The sequence below is a fragment of the Tursiops truncatus genome, chromosome 1, assembly GCF_011762595.2.
Source record: "Tursiops truncatus isolate mTurTru1 chromosome 1, mTurTru1.mat.Y, whole genome shotgun sequence".
In the NCBI taxonomy this organism is placed as follows: Eukaryota; Metazoa; Chordata; class Mammalia; order Artiodactyla; family Delphinidae; genus Tursiops; species Tursiops truncatus.
In genome coordinates, this window is record NC_047034.1 from 72,266,126 (window position 1) to 72,283,114 (window position 16,989).

General features: G+C 59.6%; 2 protein-coding genes across 20 annotated transcripts; both read right to left on the reverse strand.

The window, feature by feature from the left end:
• Positions 1-1,359: 1,359 nt before the first annotated feature.
• Positions 1,360-5,580, reverse strand: EFNA4 (ephrin A4). 5 transcript variants are annotated; one of them, XM_073806832.1, is made up of 5 exons: positions 5,365-5,571; positions 3,341-3,392; positions 2,937-3,232; positions 2,467-2,535; positions 1,360-2,081 (listed from the first exon to the last, which is right to left on the reverse strand). In XM_073806832.1, exons 3-5 carry the CDS (start codon positions 3,115-3,117, stop codon positions 1,945-1,947), a joined length of 387 nt encoding a protein of 128 aa, XP_073662933.1. In that variant the 5' UTR covers positions 3,118-3,232; positions 3,341-3,392; positions 5,365-5,571; the 3' UTR covers positions 1,360-1,944. The 5 variants fall into 5 exon arrangements, with proteins under 5 accessions (XP_073662933.1, XP_033713758.1, XP_033713753.1 ...); XM_033857867.2 differs by lacking the exon at positions 3,341-3,392 and having other exon boundaries at positions 1,360-1,653; positions 2,467-2,532; positions 5,365-5,580; XM_033857862.2 differs by lacking the exon at positions 3,341-3,392 and having other exon boundaries at positions 1,360-1,653; positions 5,365-5,578.
• A 1,072-nt stretch (positions 5,581-6,652) lies between these two features.
• ADAM15 (ADAM metallopeptidase domain 15) lies at positions 6,653-16,960 on the reverse strand. Of its 15 annotated transcripts, none has more exons than XM_073806740.1 (23): positions 16,777-16,960; positions 15,486-15,592; positions 14,772-14,848; positions 14,290-14,428; positions 14,037-14,113; positions 13,752-13,944; positions 12,909-12,974; positions 12,758-12,826; positions 12,511-12,680; positions 12,275-12,359; positions 11,669-11,817; positions 11,410-11,584; positions 11,070-11,162; positions 10,636-10,940; positions 10,353-10,548; positions 10,009-10,086; positions 9,484-9,556; positions 9,140-9,278; positions 8,665-8,734; positions 7,939-8,010; positions 7,457-7,528; positions 7,066-7,190; positions 6,653-6,976 (listed from the first exon to the last, which is right to left on the reverse strand). In XM_073806740.1, the coding sequence occupies exons 1-23, from the start codon at positions 16,853-16,855 to the stop codon at positions 6,934-6,936; spliced, it is 2,652 nt and encodes an 883-aa protein (XP_073662841.1). In that variant the 5' UTR covers positions 16,856-16,960; the 3' UTR covers positions 6,653-6,933. The 15 variants fall into 15 exon arrangements, 9 of the variants coding, with proteins under 9 accessions (XP_073662841.1, XP_033713660.1, XP_033713667.1 ...); XM_033857769.2 differs by having other exon boundaries at positions 7,939-8,013; XM_033857776.2 differs by having other exon boundaries at positions 14,290-14,368; positions 16,777-16,959.
• Positions 16,961-16,989: the final 29 nt, after the last annotated feature.

Sequence of the window (16,989 nt, forward strand, 5' to 3'; positions counted from 1 at the left end):
CGCTGGGAGCAGGATGTGACCCGCACGGTCCTCAGTGCCAGGCTAACCAGTCATCCCCGGTCTGCGCCGCCTCTGCTTTCACTGGAGAGGGGCGGAGGTAGCAGTACAGTCGGTTTCCAAGGCGACATATAGACACCCTCCTGGATGACAGTAGAGGCTGAACTCGAACTCAGGACCAGAAGACCGAGCCCATAGTTCATGCTTCAGCTCAGACTTCACCCTCTCCACTCCAGCCCCTCGCCCCCGCTAAGGATCTTGTTTTGGGGTGAGAGCGCTGACACGCAGGCACACGTACCTACAGACATGGCATTTTATGAAAGTGGCCTTGAATGGGGGGCGGGAGGGTCCACTCATGTATGCTCCGTCCGCGGCGCTGTCCTCCATCCCAGGCCTCAGCCAGAGCAATGGAACCAACCCAGAGGGACCGGGGTCCGACCCAGGTGTGCAAGGGGGTGGGGCAGCGGTTCGCAGTCTCCAGCACTTCGGTCTGGTCTGTCAGTCTCTGGACCCCCAGCACCCTCCGCGGCGCCCCTCCCCTCCCCGCGCATGTTCACACGCCGCCTCTAGCCGCCGCAGCCCCGCCGAGCTAATCAGCACAACATCCACCTATCGATCGTTGGCTGGGTGCCAGGCGGGCCGGCATGGTGCCAGTGCAGACTGTGGGGCACCGGGGCGGGTAGGGCATAGCTTCGGGGGAAGGGGCACCCCTTCCCTGGCTGCACCCAGGACACCGTTCAGAAAGAGGACCCCGGTTAGTCTTGGGGTGGATCATAGCCTTGCCACCTCTGCCTGCCTGAGGTGGAAGAGACAGAGTGAGGCTGAGAGCAAAGGGGGCCCTCCCTCCTCGGCCCCACCTCCTCCTCCTTATAAAAGCGAAGAACAAAGAGGCCGCTGGGGAAGGAGGCTTTGATCTGACCCCACCTTCCCAGTTCTAGGCCAGGCACCGCCCAGACTGCCCTTGGGGCGGGGGAGGGACGCCCAGCTCTCAGGGACCCAGGCATTCTGAAACCCAGGTGCTGTCTTTCTACTACTCCTTGCTTTTGCCCCAAGGCCCTGCTTGGTGCTACCACAGCTTCCGCAGCGCCCCAAGTGGGTGGGCTACCAGAAGCACCTGTCCCCTCCCCAGCACAGGAAGCCAGCTAGGGAGGTGGTGGAGGGTGCCAAGCTCCACAGCTGCTGCTGGCATCCACCCCACACTGCCCAGAGGGTGCCTACTGAGGCCTGGCATGGATGGTCTGGGCACAGCTGGCAGGGAGGTCAGGCCAAGCCAAGCTGAGAGCAGAGGCTGCAGGGAGTCCCCGTCCCCCTCCCCCCCCCACCGCCCCCGCCGTGTCAGGGAAGGAGCCAGAGGGCAGTAGGTTGGGGAAAGCAACAAAAAGATGGGTGGTTTATTGAAGGCTTGGTCCAGACACTTATAAAAATACAAATTGGCATGAAATTCGACCTCATGGCAAGTCCGTCTTCACGGAAGACAAGTGGGTGACCCCCCGGGGAGGAAAGGTGCTGCCCCAGGGAAGAGGCCCACAGGGCACTGGGCACAGATGGCAAGCCTGGGCTTCCTGCTTTACCTGGTCCAGCAATCACCTGTCCCCAGGTCTTCGGCCTTGGCCCCCAGCAGGCTCAAGGATCCGATCCCATCAAATCCCAGTCTTCCTGGGGGATGGGATGAGAATATCAAAGCAGCTGACAGAGACCCTATGTTTGTCTTGCCTCTGTTCCAGGGTGCCCAGGGCTGTCTGCAGCTCCCCTGCAGCTCCTCTTCAGCCTGTGATGAGGAGGCCGGCACCTGGAAGGGTCACCCCAGACCCTCTGGCCTCCCCCATCACTATTCCATCTTGTCTGTCTGTCTTGGCCCTCCCAGCTCAGGTAGGGGGCAAGGGCCCTCCTCCGGGGAGTCCTGGGAGGGCTCTGGTTCCTGGGGCTGGCAGGAAGGGTCCGCTTGGCTCAGAGGACTCTCAGGAGACGCAGAATTGGGAGCAGCAGCAGCAGCAAGAGACAGAGGGGGCTGGGAGTGGCCCCCCCTTGCCACCCTGACGTGCCACTCTCTCCAGGGCTCCCAACAGGATGGGCTGACTCAGGCTCTGTGAGGGGGAGGGGGTAGCACTGATGGGTCCTCCTGCTTCAGCAGCCTCCTTCCTGCTCTCCCCATTACCTGTTCACTCCCACCCCTTTCTAAGGGGTCTCCCGAACTGGCCAATCCCTTCCCATAATCACCTCATCATCTCTAAGCCCCAACTTCCAAGTCTCCTCCCAGTTGCCATTAGAGACCACCAGTTCAGCTAAGGCTTGGACAGCCTTGCCCCTGGAGATGCCATTCCCTTTGTGTAGGGGAGGCTCCCACAGGCTAAATGGGGGGGGAAGAGGTTCCTCAGAGTTTGATGCTCCCAGATTCTTCCCACTCCTCCCCTCATTCCTGAGGGCCCCACACTAGCCAGAAGGGTTGCTCCCCTGCCCCAACCCACTCACTGTCCTCCTTGCAGCAGACAGACACCTGGAGCCTCAAGCACTGGCCAGGACTCTCCGGAGTTGGCACTGCTGGGTGGTGGGAAATCGGGATGAAGAAGTTAGCACAGGCTAGTTTGCATGCCTCAGACTGCGTTTCAAACCCTCCCAGCTTCTCTTCTCTCCAGTTCCCTGGAAAGCTTTTCCTTATTTTGGGGCCCCATCTAGGGGCCCATCTGTGACCCTACTCATGTCCTCTTTCCTGGCTCCTCTTCCTTTCCCCTCCTCTCTATTGGTTCACTCTAGATGTCCCCCTACTCGGTCCTGGACTCAGGCCCCCTGTCCGCTCCCCCCTCCTAGGCCTAGCCTTCCTTCCCAGTCCTCTCATTCCCCCACCCCTCAGGATCTCTGCCTTGACTGCTAGCAATGGCAGGTAGCCCCATTCCCCTCCCCACCTTCCCCAGGAGGCAGCCAGTGTGCCCATCTTCACTCACAGATGTAGTAGTAGGTCTCTCCAGGCAAGAATTCGAAGCCAAGGGAGAAGGGCGTGAAGCGCTGAATCTTCTCTGAGAATCGAACAGGGCCAAAGGGAGCGAAAGGCAGGGAGCACTCCCAGCGCTTGAAGGCACCCGGCCCCTCGGCCCGGCAGGCCTCATAGCCTGGCCAGTCCACCATGTATAACGCAAATGTCTCAGGGCCCTCAGGGGGCCCTGGACCCTCATAGTGTGGGCAGAAGATGTCTAGGTAATCCTTGAGGCCCAGCTCCACCACGGCGTCTCCTCGAAGCAGCCTGCAGGCATAAGGTAGGTGAGGGCGGAGGGGCTCATGGCACGGCACACCTGCGGCACGAGGGTCAGAGATACCCCTTCCCAATGGTCCCCGACAGCCAATTCCTCACCTGCTGGGGAGGGAGCAGCTTAGGAAGGCCTGAGTTCTCCAGATTGACACCTCTTGAGAGACAGAGTGCAAGAAAAGGATGAAGTAACCGATTCACAGGTTCAGAGAGGTTAAGGGACTGCAGTGCCTACAACCACATGGCCCAAATGTGAGAAGGCCACTCACCACAGCCTAGCTTTTGGGTGGGAGCTGCCACCCACCTATCTAGCCCTAGTGCCCAAGACAGGGCCTGGTGTAGCACCTGTGCTTGATAAATGTTAGGTGGATGGCTGCTGTGAAGAAGCTGGGGCACAGAGGCAAGGGGCACAGATCTGGGCCCACAGAGCAGCCACAGACTAGAGATGGAGCCTGGGAACAGTATCCTCATTAACAGGTGCATAAAGAGGAAGGCTTGCCTTTTAAGACCTCAATTCAATGCTGAAAAGAATGCCATAGTAAAAAAAAAAAAAAATGAGAGGGTGGATGGTGGGAACCTCCCTTTTTTTTTTTTTTGGCCAGAACAATCAAGTGTCATACGAAGAGGGGGGCCCCCTCCACATATCCCCCAATCTTTGGCCTCCTCAGGACTCCCTTCCACCTGCCTGGGGGAGCCAGTACAGGTGGGAAAACCTGGGGACATGCTGTCCCTCTCCAGCATCAAACAGAGCATGAATCACTCCCTCTCCCCCCCCCCCTGGCATCCCCACCATACACAGAGTCCAACTTGACTTATGGAAGGCCCCCAACTGTCTCTCTATGGGTGGTCTTAAGATCACCTGCATCTGGAGTTCTGATTAGAAATGCAGATTCCTGGGCTCAGCTCAGACCTACTGGGACACAAGCTGGGCCTTTGTACATTTTGTTCCACGGCATCCCCAGTGCCTGGAAAAGTGTCTTGCACAAGGACAGCGCTCCACAAATATTTGTGGATTGAATGAATGAGCCAGAAACCTCAGGCTTAGGGGCTAGCAACCTGCATTTTTAACAAAACCTCCAAGTGATGCAGAAGCACTGGTCTAGAACAGAGAGTGAGGAATTCAGAGCTGGAGGACAACAATAGCTCTTATCACACAGCATTGGTATTGTAATGACCTGTCCCGAAGCTTGCTGGCCCAGGGGTTCTTTGGGCTCCCAGAGGGCAGAGCCTAGGTCTTATCTCTAACCCCCAGCACCCTAGCACAGATCCCGGCACAGAGTACACACTTAATAAATGTGAGTGAACAAACGGCGTCACAGATTGTCTTAAGTGAAAATCAGAAAGAAAAACAGATGGAGAAAGCAGAGGGAGGCAGGGAGAATTGGGGAGGAGGATGGAAACAGGAAAAAATATCGACGTTCAAAGGCAGGCAGCTCAGGAGAGAGAAATAAATAATAGTTTATATCTGTGCAGCCTGCACCTCTTTCACACACATGACCTCTGTTAGTCCGCCTGACTTCCCAGGGTACTAGGCGTTATTAGCCCATTTTACAGATGAGATAACTGAGGTTAGGGAGGTCAAACGACTTGCCTAAAGGTGATTCAGCTAGAAGGGCAGGGCCGAGACTGCACAGAAATAGGACTAATAATGACGAGATGAAAGCAGAGTTACAGAATGAGATCAGGAGAAAGAGTAGCACCAAAGGGAAGGCCAAGAGAGCAGGGGAGTAACCTTCTTTCACAAGAGTAAAGCCCCCCCCCCCCCCCCCCGCCTCAAGTCCGCCGGCCCCAGCTCGGGCCGTTGGGAGGCTGGGGATCACCAAGAGAGAAGCGAGAGGGGCGGGGCTCGGAGTGCAGGCCGAGGTCTCTCGGGTGCAGGCTGCCGGCTCCGAGACCCCACCGACTGCCTTCGGGGCTGGGGTCCCCCTCTCGGCCCCCAGCGCGTGCGGGCAGGGGTGGGGGACCCCGGGCACGCCTCGCCCCTCCCTCCTCCCCCGCCGGCTCAAACAAAGGAGCCCCGGCGCGCGGCCGGGTCTAGGCGGCGCCGCGCACAGTGCGAGTGTCGGGCGCGCGCCCGGCCCGGGAGCGCGCAGGCCCGGCTCGGAGCCCGCAGGTTTCAGCCCTGCTACCTGGGGTTACTGGAGTTCCAGTAGACCTCGTGGCGGAGGCCACAGCCCCCTCGCAGAGGGGAGCTGAGGAGCGCGGCCCAGAGGACAGTCCGCAGTAGGGGCTGCAGCCGCATCGCCCCCGGGGTCTGGTCTGCTCTGGCCCGGGCGGGCCCGGCCCGTCCCGCTTCGCAGTCGCGCCGAGAAAGGTACAAAGTGCGGGGGGGTGGGGGGGACTTGCGGGGAGGGGGGTGGGGTGCTGAGACTCACAGACCACGCCCCTGGATAACTTTCCACCAATGTGGGCGCGTCTCCGCCTCTTCATTCAAAGCCAACTCTTGTTAACCTTCTGTGCGCTGTAGCGCGCGCGCCAGCTTAGGCAAGGTCTTGCTGAGGCTAGACCGCGTTTCAAGGGGGCGGCGAGGAGGGACGTATTCCACTGTCTAGGAGTTGTTTTAGGGAGGTCGTGTCTTTCGTGTCTGTATTGGTACAGGGTAGAAAGCCTTATTAAATCTTTGGAAGATTTAAATATGGGCCCACGCCTTTTGCCCAGAAAGAGGCAAGTGAGGCACGGGAGAGGATCCACGAATTTGTCCAGCCATCTTAGGCACCATTGCTCCTTTTTCTTTGCACATCTAGGGATATAGCGAGGGGAAGGGACAAATCACCTCCTGGGACCACCCCCTCACCCCAACCCCCCTTTACAGAACCTCAGATGGCGAGCTCGATGTCCACCTTGGGGTTGGGCCCTGTCCCTTTCCGCCCCATACCTTCGTTCTGGGCGAACGAAGGCCATAGTCTCAAAGACGAAGTAATGAGGTGGTTGCGGCCCATACAAAGCACTTCTGTTCCCGAACCCTCAGGTGGGGTGGGGGAGGGGAGAAGCAGGTGCGCGGCCTTGGAATCGTGGGAGCCGCCGCCGCGCCCCGCCCCGGCTCCGGGGCTCTGAGAACGCCAGCCAGTTCCGTTTTTCCCAGCCGCTGGTCAGAGGGTGGGGACAGCGAGTCCAACAGCTTGGCCAGTTTGTCGATGGTCGCCGCCAAGGGGCCGCGCAGCGTTGGGGGCGAGAACTTGGCTACTGGGGGTGGCAGAGGGCGTACAGCGCCCTTTGTGGTACTGGATTGTGCAGAAGGTCATCCCAGACTGGGCAGAAACAAGCCGCGTGCATCCCAGGGACACCCTCTGACCCAACCTGGGGCTCTCGCCCTCCCTATCCTGTCTTCATCTGAGGAGCAGCGTCTCCTGGCGGCCAGATCTGGAATCGCGACAGGGGAGACGCTCCTTCCCTAAGCAGACAAACTTCGAGGCACGCTCCCAAGACCTCACTTTTATTGCAGTTCTGCAGAGACAGGCTGTGCGCACCTCCCTCAGCTCCGTCCAGCTCCCAGACACTCCCCAACCCCAAGATGCCACTGCGTGGGCGGGTCCCCAGGGTGCTGCTCGACAGCAAGTGGAGGTGCCCGGTGTCAGTGTTTTAAGACTCCTGTTCCGTAGTGTCCAGGCCCCAGCTCCTTCGGTCACCGCAGGGGACTCCAGGGGTCTGCCTGTTGAAGTCCTAAGTCCAGGTTGGAGGCAGCGGAACCTCAGGAGAGGTCAGAGGTAGAGCGAGGACACTGCTGGGGGCGGCGGCGCAGGCCTGGGGTGTGGGAGGCCGAGAAAAAAGGTCAGAGGTCCCCCCAGACCACTCGCCCCACGAGCCCATCCTCAGCGCCCCTCCTCCCCTACCTGGAGGGTACCACTGGGGGCGGGATTCCAGCTCCAGAGTCAGGCAGGTCAGCCGAAGGGTGCTGGCCCGGAGGGTCAGTAGGCAGTGGTTTTCTCGGGGGTGGAGGCTTGGTGGGCCCCTGAGACTGAGAGAGAGAAGGCAGGAGGCCAGCTTGGGAGGGGGTATCATGTTGCCCACCTCCCACACACTGGTGCTGGGGAACACCAGCTTGAGGGGCGGCACCAGAGGACACCTTTGTCTGCAAACAAACCTGTCACCATTAAAGATGCCACTGGGGTATGTGCCCTTAGTCACAGGGGGCATCTTACTACCAGCACCACTGCCAAGGCTACCAGCACCACAGCCCTGGGTGGGGGGAGAGGCTGTGCCCTTCTCTCCCCCCACTGTTACCTTCGGGTACCTCACCACCGGGTCAGCGGGCAGAGGGCGGGTGGGGGGATTGGGTCGGTCAGCCAGCTCAGCCTGAACAGAGAGAGGGGCAGTGACTGTGAGAGAACAGCCAGGAGCAGTGGGCATGCAGTGGGCCTCCCGAGGGGTTCAGGTCAACATGCAAAGTCAGCCAGGGGGCAGGAGAGAACGGGGGCATGTGCAATGGGGCTTGAGTGCATGCCAGTAGATGCCTTAGGGGAGAAAGGTGTGGGTCACCTGTGGTGTCCCTGGCAGACTGCAGTCCCACCACTGACCACCAGATGGTGGTAGAAACCAAGGCAGGAGGCTCACCCTTTGCTACTTCTGGGGAGTGTCTGAAGGCTGAGGGGCACCCTGGTCCCCTAGTGAAAAGCGCCACTGGCAGGGAACAGGGGGGAGAACTGCAGTTGGGCACCAAGCCTCCCACCTGCCCTGGGCCAGGGTAGGGGCTGGCCCAGATTTACCTGGAGTCTCTTGGGCACAGGGTCAGGAGGCAGCGGCCTGGAGGGAGGGGCCGGGAAGCCAAGAGCACTAGCCTGCTGAAAGAGCAGGAGGAGCGGACAGGCAGAGTGGGGACGGGGGGGGGGGGGGGGGGGGGGGGAGGGAGCGGAGAGACAGATGTGGGCAGAGAGGTGTTAGTGCTCAGGGATGGGCAGCCAGGGCCCCGGGGGGCAGTGGGGCTGTGCATGCGGTTATTCAGTTTCATGCAGAGGGGGTGACAAGTGGTGGAGTGGGCGTGCAGACCACCTCCACATACACACTTCTGTCATCAGATCCAGAGGGCTCAGGGCAGGGGCACTCACCAGCCCTTCTACACATGGCGACCAGGGCCTCATCAGGTCCTGGCACACTGAAGGCCACTCTGAGCACCACCCCCTCATGCCCTCCAGGGGACATCACTGCTGGGAGCACAGGTAGACCCACCTTTCAAAGCCACTGGCTAGGCCAGCGCAAAGAGCACAGCACTCCCTCCTCTAGGTGACTGCCCCTCCCCAGTCCAGGCTGGACCCTGCTTCTCAGCCTGCAGCCAGGGGACGGGAGGGGAGGGCTGGCCCTGACTCCTCTGACTGACTCTTGGGCAATGCAAGTCTTTCTCTGAGTCTAGAGCCTTCAATACCCGCCCCCCACCAGGGCCCAAGCTGGATGCCTGGCCAGGACTGGGCCCTCTCTCCTCTGGCATGCAGACTTACCTTGGCACCTGGCATCAGCAGAGCCCTCTGCGGGGGTCCTGGGCGTTCGGGGGGACCAGACTGGGCTGCCCTGAACATGGAGAAAGGCAAGGAGAGAGAGGGCCCAGCCTCAGACCCTGTTTTCCACCCATTTGCAGCCTTTGAGTGGGGTTAACCCTTTGTGGCCCCTTGGAGCACAGTGTAGGCCAAATCAGAAGTGGGAAGGGGAAGCTCATCAGCCTGAGAGAGGGCCCCACTTCAGCACTGGGGCTCCTGGAGAGAAATGATCCTAGCACCCCAGCTTCCCCACTTGGGTCTACATGTGAGGTGAAGGGTTACGGGGCACCTGTAGGGAAGGGAGATGTGTGTGGGGTGTGGTCTGGGGGGCTTGGGTTCAGAATCAGGTGTCAGGGGCTGCCCAAGGGCGGGGGTGGGGCTCCAGAGCTGTTGTCCTTAACAGAGATGTGGAGAAAGCTAGTAGTGGGGAGGCTGGTACCTGTATTGGCAGCTGGGTCCCTTAAGCTGGCAGAGTCTCTGGCGCAGGCGGGCACGGTGCCAGTAGCTGGCACCAAGCAGCACCAGGACCAGCAACAACAGGAGGCTGAGGGGCAGCCCTGTGGTCAGGGAGCTGGTTGCTGTGGGTGAAGGCAGGTTTGAAGGTGGGCAGGGCTAAGAACTCTACACCCAGGAAGAGGTGGGGGGGCAGGGAGGTCAGGTGATCAGAGAAGGTGAAGGGGTCAGGGGTCACACAGAGTCAGGGAATCAGCAGCGAAGGGGTCAGAAAAAGAGGGGCAGTGAAGGATGCCGTCTCAGCTGCCCCTGTCCCCCACCTCATGCTACCTCTGATGTGGGTGGTGCAGTCTGGGGGCGCCCAACCCTCCTCACAGTGGCAGCGTCTGTTGCTGTCGCAGACCTAGGAGGTACAGGTTGAACAGTGAGGAGCTGTGCCCTCTGGGGCCGTGTTTCCCTGTCCCCAGCTTTTCAAGATCTCAGATGTCCGCAACTGGAAGGCGTGCTGAGAATGGTAGTGTGGAGGGCGCCAGCGTTCTGGAGAGAGAGACTCTTTATCTGGGCCAGAGAAAATTAGATTGAACTCACATTGTGAGTGCCTTCTATCTGCCAGGCACTGTGCTAGAAGCTTCCATACTCATCTCATGTGCCCCCAGGAAGTGGGTACTATTATTATGCCCGTTAGTTAGAGGAGGAAGCTGAGCTCAGAGAGGTTAACAACCTGCCCTGGATCCAACAGTTAAGATGTGGTAGAGCACGGATTAGAACCCAGGTGTGTCTGTTTCCAAAGCCCACCATTCTCTTCCTTCCCAGAGGCTCCCTGCTCCCCTTTCATCTCCCCCCATGCCAACTCACCCCATGCCCGTGGCATTTGCTTTGACATTCCTGTGTTCCCAGGATCTCCACCGGTTGGCATTGATGGTCGATGCACACCTGCCCGATGGCGAGAGAAGAGCAAAGATCACCTTCTCAGGAGCTTTACTGGCACTGGGAGGCCAACACAAACGAAGCCCACCCCGCTTTTACAGATGGGGAAACCAAGGCTCAGAGGGTAACGGGACTCTGCTCCATCTGAAGTGAGAATCTGAACTCCCCCCGGAGCCTGCACCTTCTTCACCGGTGGCTAGTGAGGCCTGGGCGCTGCCTGCAGCAGTCCAGATATCCCTCCCCACCTGGTGCTGCCCGCCTAGGCTGCTCACCAGGCCGGGGCCACAGGCTGTGCCAGGCAGAGTCATCAGGGGCTGGGCCACGTCGTTGCCCAGGTCCAGGTGTACCCAGCTGCAGTTCAGCTGGGTCCCGTTGGCTTCCAGCATCTCCCAGTGAAGATCCCGGGCTGAGCCCAGCAGAGGCTGGGCCCTCCCTCCCTGGCACTGGAGCTGCCCACAAATGGCATCTCTGGGGTTAGGGAGGAGGTGTAGGGTCAGTGGGGGCGAAGCCAAGACTCCCACAAACCCAGAGGAGGAGCCAGGTTCCCTCACTTACCTAGGGGCACAGGACACATAGCTGCCATCAGGGCTGCGCCCACAGCTCCCAAAGGCGTCCCCCCGAGTGTTGGCAGTAAGGAGGCAAAGTGGCGCGGCGGGCTGGGCCCCAGGCCCCCAGAGAGCCTGGCACTGCTGGGCATAGGAGGTACAGCGTCCTTGCATGCACACAGCCTGTCCACCAGCACACGGCTCACCGTCCCCCAGGCTGACATCAGGGGGGCACTGGGAGCTGTCTCCTGGGCAGAACTCGGGCAAGTCGCAGTCACCTCTGGTAGAGCGGCACTGCCAGCCGGCCGGGCGCAGCTGTGGAGGGTGGGTAAGCATCAATGTGGGTGCTGGGCAAATCCAGCCAGGCCCTGGGAGTCAGAATGACCTTTTCCACACTGGCCCCTGGCAGGTGGGCTCTGGGCAGCCAGTCCAGTCTGTGCCCACCTGGCAATTTTGACAACAGAGTCCATCGGACGCGCACTGTGCCCCTGGCCTCAGCTGGCAGGTGAAGTAATCACAGCAAGGATCAGTGCAGTCCTATGGGCAAGGGCACAGAGGGGCCGAGCGTCAGAGCAGGCTGGGCCTGAGAGCATGCCCTAACCCCCTCCCAGAGCCTGAACCCAAAAGGATGCACACAGCAAATGAAGACCAGAGCCCAACAATCTATGTGCAGTCCCCGCAGACAGGGAGGTGGGGAGAGGGGTTCCTGAGGCTTGGAGACGGCTCATGAGCCAGGGTGAGGGCACAGAAGTGAGTGGGGCAAGGCTCTGGGTGAGGGGCTCACATCTGGGAAGCCACAGTCACACTGCTCGCCGGGCTCCACCAACATATTTCCGCAGACACTGGCCATAGAGGGCAGACCGGAGAGCCGTTCAAAGAGGCAGCTGCCCATTCCACCCAGGAGGGCTTTTTCCAGGGCCTGTCGGCTGCAGTTGCTGAAGTTCAGGCCTGGCAGGAAGCTGGCGATGGCGGCAAGGAAGGTTGGGGCTGCGGACGGCTCCCTGCCCCCTGCCCCCTGCCCTCTCCACCCTGCAGTTACTCACTCTGTCGAGGCCTCCATGATGCAGCTCTTGGCTGGGGCTGGACCTGGACAGGGGCAGCTATTCCCAGGTGAGTCATGGCCCAGGCCTAGGCTGTGGCCCAACTCGTGGGCTATTGAGGAGGCGACTCCCAGGATGCTTGTGGAGTGGTCCTGTCATTGGGGAGGGGATACCCCAGGTCCAGCACCAGCCTGACTGCTCCTCTTCTCTCCTCATCTGACCTCTTGGGCACTGAGCAAGCACCGCCTCCCTCCTTAAGTGCTTCTAAAGTAGGAGAAGAGCCCAGGCCTGGGTGGCAGGAAACCCGGGTTCTAGCTCACCTCTGTTACCCCTCTCTAGCTATATGGCCCTGGGCGAGCACCTTTGTTCTTTGGGCCTCAGCTACGTCCTCCGCCCCCAAGAAATGGGAAGAGCTCATAGGTGAAGACACGAATGGGCGGGCCACAGGCGGAGGGTATCCTGACAGCAGAGGCCACGTCATGCACCCCGGCCCTCTATACCCTCAGCTTTGGGGTTGGTAACTTTGCTGGGGGTTTCAGTGAATACATGGTACCACATTTGGGAGGAGCTGAACGGGGGGAATGGGGAGGAGACGTGGAACTAGCTCACCATGTTCACACCTCCTGAGAATTCAGGAGAACAGATGGAGTTCTGAATGGCCATGCCCACCATGGGCCCAGAGAATGAAGTGGCACTGCGGGATTGAGAGGGCGAAGGTTAGGGCCCAAAGCCAAGGTTGCCAGAGCTTCAGGGCCTCAGGTAGGGAGCTGGGATGTGAAATTTGCCAGGCCGGGGCAGGGCCGGAGCAGAGCTGGGCCCCGCTGGCTGAGCCTGGTGGGTCTTACGTCACCAGCTGGGCACTGTCGTGGGGCAACCGAGGCAGCAGGTCTGTCCGGCGCCAGCGGAGGAAGCTGTCTAGTGTGAGACCTGGGTCCTGGCTTATCTCTATCAGGTCACGCTGGGTCCAGGCCTCCAGGCCCACGAGCGCCACCCGGACATTCAGAGGCCTGAAGAACTGAAAGAGAAGTGGGGCTCAGGAGAGGAGTTCCCATGGTCGGGGGCCATAAGGATGCTGCTGGGTCCCATACTCACTGTGTCCAGGAGGAGGGCCACTTCCAGGGTGCGGTTCAGCAGGCTCTGGAAGTCCCGGTACCTCTGGACCTGTGGGTCAAGAGAGGTGACCGTGAAAGGCAGCAGGGCAGGCAGAGGTCGGGGGAGGACTTGCAGGGGTCAGCAGGCTCACCTCGGAATGGTCAACCACAATCACCAGCTCAACAATCTTGGTCTCTGTCACCACGTCCCGCCTCCACTGTGGACAAGAGGAAGGCGCATCAGGCACACCCACCACAACCCACCAGCAGCCGCGTAGGGCTGACCAGGCTGTGTCCACAACCACTCTGTGTGGTCAGACAAGAGAGTGAAGAGCCCATTTTACAGAGAACCTGAGAGGCCAGGGACTTGCCCAAGATAGACAAAGAAGAGGTTTAGAAGCTGAGAGTAGGGCCCTGCTCTTCTGGCTTCAAATTCAGTGCTTTTTCCCAATTAAAAAAAAATAACAGCCAACACCATCAAATACTTAACGTATGCCAGGCAGAGTTCTAAGCATTTACATATATATATGTATGTATATAGATTTATTTAATCTTCACAGTAATCCTATAAGGTAAGTAGTTTTATTATCCCCATTGAATAAATTAGGAAATTGAATGCTTATTGCTTTATGATCAGTAACTATGTATTTGCTATATCCCAGTGAGAGCTCTCTGCATTTGGATCATAAGACAGATGAGGAGTTTGAGTCAAGTACCTGCATCCAAACCCTGGATATACCATTTATTAGTTGAATGGCCTTGGCCAAGTCACTTAACCTCTCTGAGCCACTTTTCTCACTAAAACAGAGCTACAGATAGCACCTACCTCCCAGGGTTGCTGGGATCAGTAAAGGAGATAATGTTCACAAAGTGCCCGGTACTGGGAAGTTGCTCCATTAGCAGGAGCAGTTGTTACTGTGAACAAATAGCTCTGAGGGCCCGGGGGCCAGCCCTGGGGACAACAGAAGCCCAGCCCTCCTGCCATTCATCCTCACCCGGAGAAGGTGACGCTGTCCCAGGGGGTGCTCTGGTGGAGCCTGAGTGGGCACAGATGCAGGCCAGCTCAGGGCACAAGTGTGGCCTGCCAGGAGGAGGTCTTGGAGCCGGGAGATAACAGGGGGACCCTGGAGGTCCCCAGGTCCCAGCTCCAGGGAGTAGCTTCTCTCTGGGGACAGGATCACCAAGCCCCTATGCAAAGATGCAGGAAGTCAGAAAACTTTTCAGCTCCATGCCTCGTTTACGCTCACTCTCTCCACCTTCGTGGAATTGACCCCTTGTACCTGAGCCCGGAGCAGGTGCAGACAGAGACCCAGGAGTCGGCGTGGCCCTGCACTTTTCCATGGTAGCAGCAGTTCTCCTACAGCAGAGAAACATGAGTGCCAACTGGAAGACCAGGCCAAGGTTTGAGCCCAGGAGGCTAGCCTGTGGGTGAGGATAGGCAGTGTCCTCCCATTCTCCAAGGACGGCACCTTCCAGTCGCCCCTTTCCTTCTTCCCTCGGGCCAGAAACAGGGCACAAGATGACCTGACTCACCAGAGTGTGTCCCTCACTGACCACCCGGGTGCCATCAGGCTGGTACCACACCAGGGTTGGATGGCCTGAGACTAGCTCCCTGTGGAATGAAGAAGAAGGAGGGCAGTGCTCCCAGGGTGGTGCAGTCACAGCCTGAGACCTGGAGGTGGTAGAGGGGTGGCTGGGGGCTGGGCAATCCCTGCAAGCTTCCTGCTTCCCCTGGAGACGGCAGAGTATGGCGGTTGGGCCACAAACGCTGTCAGGCTATCTGGGTTCCAATCTAGTTTTCACCACCCACTAGCTGTGTGACCTTGGGAGAGTTATTTAACCTCTCTGTGCCTTGACTTCTTCATCTATGAGGCCGATAATAATACATCATAGTATCTACCTTATAGAGTTGTTATGAGGATTTAATGAGTTCAAGCTCTTAGTACCTGGTACATCGTGGATGCTATATAAGTTGTTAGCCATGTTATTGTTAATGTTACCACTATCATTATTACCTATTCTGTAGCAGCTCCAGGATATGACTCTCACCATCCAACTCCAATTTGATCCGCAAAGCCTCAGGCAGACTGGTCTGTGGGCACCAGAGGGCATGTCACCTCCCTGGCCCTGTCTGAAACTCCTATCTTCTCTAACCAGAAAACCTCAGGCCCTTAGGAGAGTACCAATGATTAGATCATTGGTGGGGGGATCCTGAGGGAGGGGCCAGGAAGCCCTGCCTGGCCTGGGGTATTGTTCTGGGGGGTTGTGTGGGGAGGTCAAGGAAGGTATCCGAGCCGCCCCTTCTCGGCTTCCTGCCCAGAGAGGAAGCATCATGGAGGACCCAGTGCAGGCCCCAGCCCTTCCTCTGACTCAGCTTTAGAATTGGGAGGGGAGGGTGTTTGGTGAGGCCCTGACCCTCTCCAAGTCTCCCCACTGAAAAAGCTGACAACATGAGACCAAGAAAGCAAGTTTGGCCTCAGAATTTCCCAGTGGAGATGGAAGGGTTGGGTGGGGCTGAGGCAGACAGATGTGTGTGCAGTGGGGAGAGCGAGATAAGTGAAGCCAGGTGCTGGGGTGCGGAGGGAGAGGCAGCCAGACCTGGGATGGCCATGCTACAGTGACGTCCATTCGCCCACTCCTCAGCCAGTCTTTGCCTGGAGACACCTGATTATTCAGGGTGGTGGGTGGTGCGGGTGTATTTCTTTATTCGAGGGGAGAGAGAGGCTCACCTGAAGTACCTCTGCTAGGCTGAGCGTGAGGTTGTCCTGAAGGATCTGGGGCTCCGAAGACCCATTCAGGGCCCTCTCTGGCCTTGCCTGCTTCTCCTCAGTGCCACCTGCAGGGTTCCCAGGACACCCCAAGAGAGTGCTGAGAGAATCAGCACCACGGCTGGGGGTGGCTGGTGCCCTCTGACCCACCTGGCTCCCAGCACATCAAGGCCCTTCTCTGCTTGAAGGACCCTTGCATTGCATGCTGGGACTTAAAGAATACTAGAGGGAGGGGGCGGGGGCTTCTCTCCAATTTTTCCCTTTCATCCCACCAACCCATCCACAAGTCCCCAAAGAAAGAAGTTCAGTTTGCCCAGTCTGTGGCCCCCCCTGTCCCCCTCAGGCCCATCCCAGGTTCTCACAGGGACCCTCCGCCTGTTCCTACCCGCTCCCAACCACCTCCGCCCAGGAACGCCCCCTCTCAGGACTGGGCGAAGACTTGTGGCCCTGTGCCCACTCACCCTCCCTTTCCTCACATCAGAGATGCCGGGAACGCCCATTTCTGGGTGAACATTGCAAACACCCCCTCCCTAAATACCCCTCATGCCCAGTTAGGCACACCCGCTCCCCACAGCCTCCGCTTCCTCCCGGAGTCCGCCCCCCATCCCCACAATGGCCCTCTCTCCTCCGGACACTCCACCCCCGCCTGCCCTCTCGGCCCCCAGCCCAAGACAGCAGCGGGAAGTGAAAGTTCCAAGGAGGAGTTGGTGTCCCAGCCTCTTTCCTGGCCAATTCTCCCCACTCCTGGCTCCTCCCGGGCCCCCTCCCGTTCAGCCAGCTTTCTGGTGGCATCAGCACCAGGGTGAGGGGTGCCTGGCCGCTCAGGTCTGGGATGGGGGCCAGGAAGTATCCTCTTCGCCAAACCCTAGGAGACGTGCCTACTCGGCGCCCTGGCACCGGGTGGAACCGTCAGCTAGGCCCCAGAGGAGCGAAGACATCAGTCCTGGGGAGCAGAGACCCTCTACCGCGATCCTGAGGGGGCGCTGGGCCAGGCCCTGCGGTGCCTGGTCCCGGAGCCTGAAAGTGTCCGCGGGGACTGCGCAGAGGATGACAGAGTAGGGGGCGCCGGCATCCCTCCTCCTTCCCTTCCCACTCCATCGCCCAGTCTCTGGGCCCTCGGCCCAGGACAGCCGACCAGGGCGGGCTGCACTCTGGTTGGGGTCTCCGGCCGACCCCAGGACCCCAGTGCTTCCCGACTTCCTTGCGCGTCCTCCCAGTCCGCCCCCCGGCCCACTGCTGGCAGGGTACTCACCTATATCTGGGAGCGGCCGGGAGGGCAGAGGGCTGCCCGCCCCCAGGAGCCCCAGGGCCCAGAGCAGCGCCAGCCGCATGGCAGCGGCGCCCGGGGTCGGGCGAGGGCAGCAGGTGCTGGGCGGAGTGCCGAGGAGCCGCGGCTGCTGGGTCTGCTTCGCTCACCTAGCGGCTCGGCGCAGCCACCAGGCCCCGCCCCGCCCCCTCCCACCCC

What these genes read in the sequence shown, in the direction of transcription:
- ADAM15 (XM_033857769.2), bottom strand. Translation starts at nt 16,855, where the DNA reads ATGCGGCTGGCGCTGCTCTGGGCCCTGGGGCTCCTGGGGGCGGGCAGC. An exon ending in GTGACTGTGGCTTCCCAGAT is followed by an intron (nt 11,163 to 11,409) that starts GTGAGCCCCTCA and finishes CCTTGCCCATAG; the next exon opens with GACTGCACTGATCCTTGCTG. An exon ending in CTGCACCACCCACATCAGAG is followed by an intron (nt 9,279 to 9,483) that starts GTAGCATGAGGT and finishes CTTCACCCACAG; the next exon opens with CAACCAGCTCCCTGACCACA.
- EFNA4 (XM_033857845.2), bottom strand. Translation starts at nt 5,477, where the DNA reads ATGCGGCTGCAGCCCCTACTGCGGACTGTCCTCTGGGCCGCGCTCCTC. An exon ending in TGGAACTCCAGTAACCCCAG is followed by an intron (nt 3,233 to 5,364) that starts GTAGCAGGGCTG and finishes TTATGCCTGCAG; the next exon opens with GCTGCTTCGAGGAGACGCCG. An exon ending in TGTCTGCTGCAAGGAGGACA is followed by an intron (nt 2,082 to 2,466) that starts GTGAGTGGGTTG and finishes TCCCCCTCACAG; the next exon opens with AGCCTGAGTCAGCCCATCCT.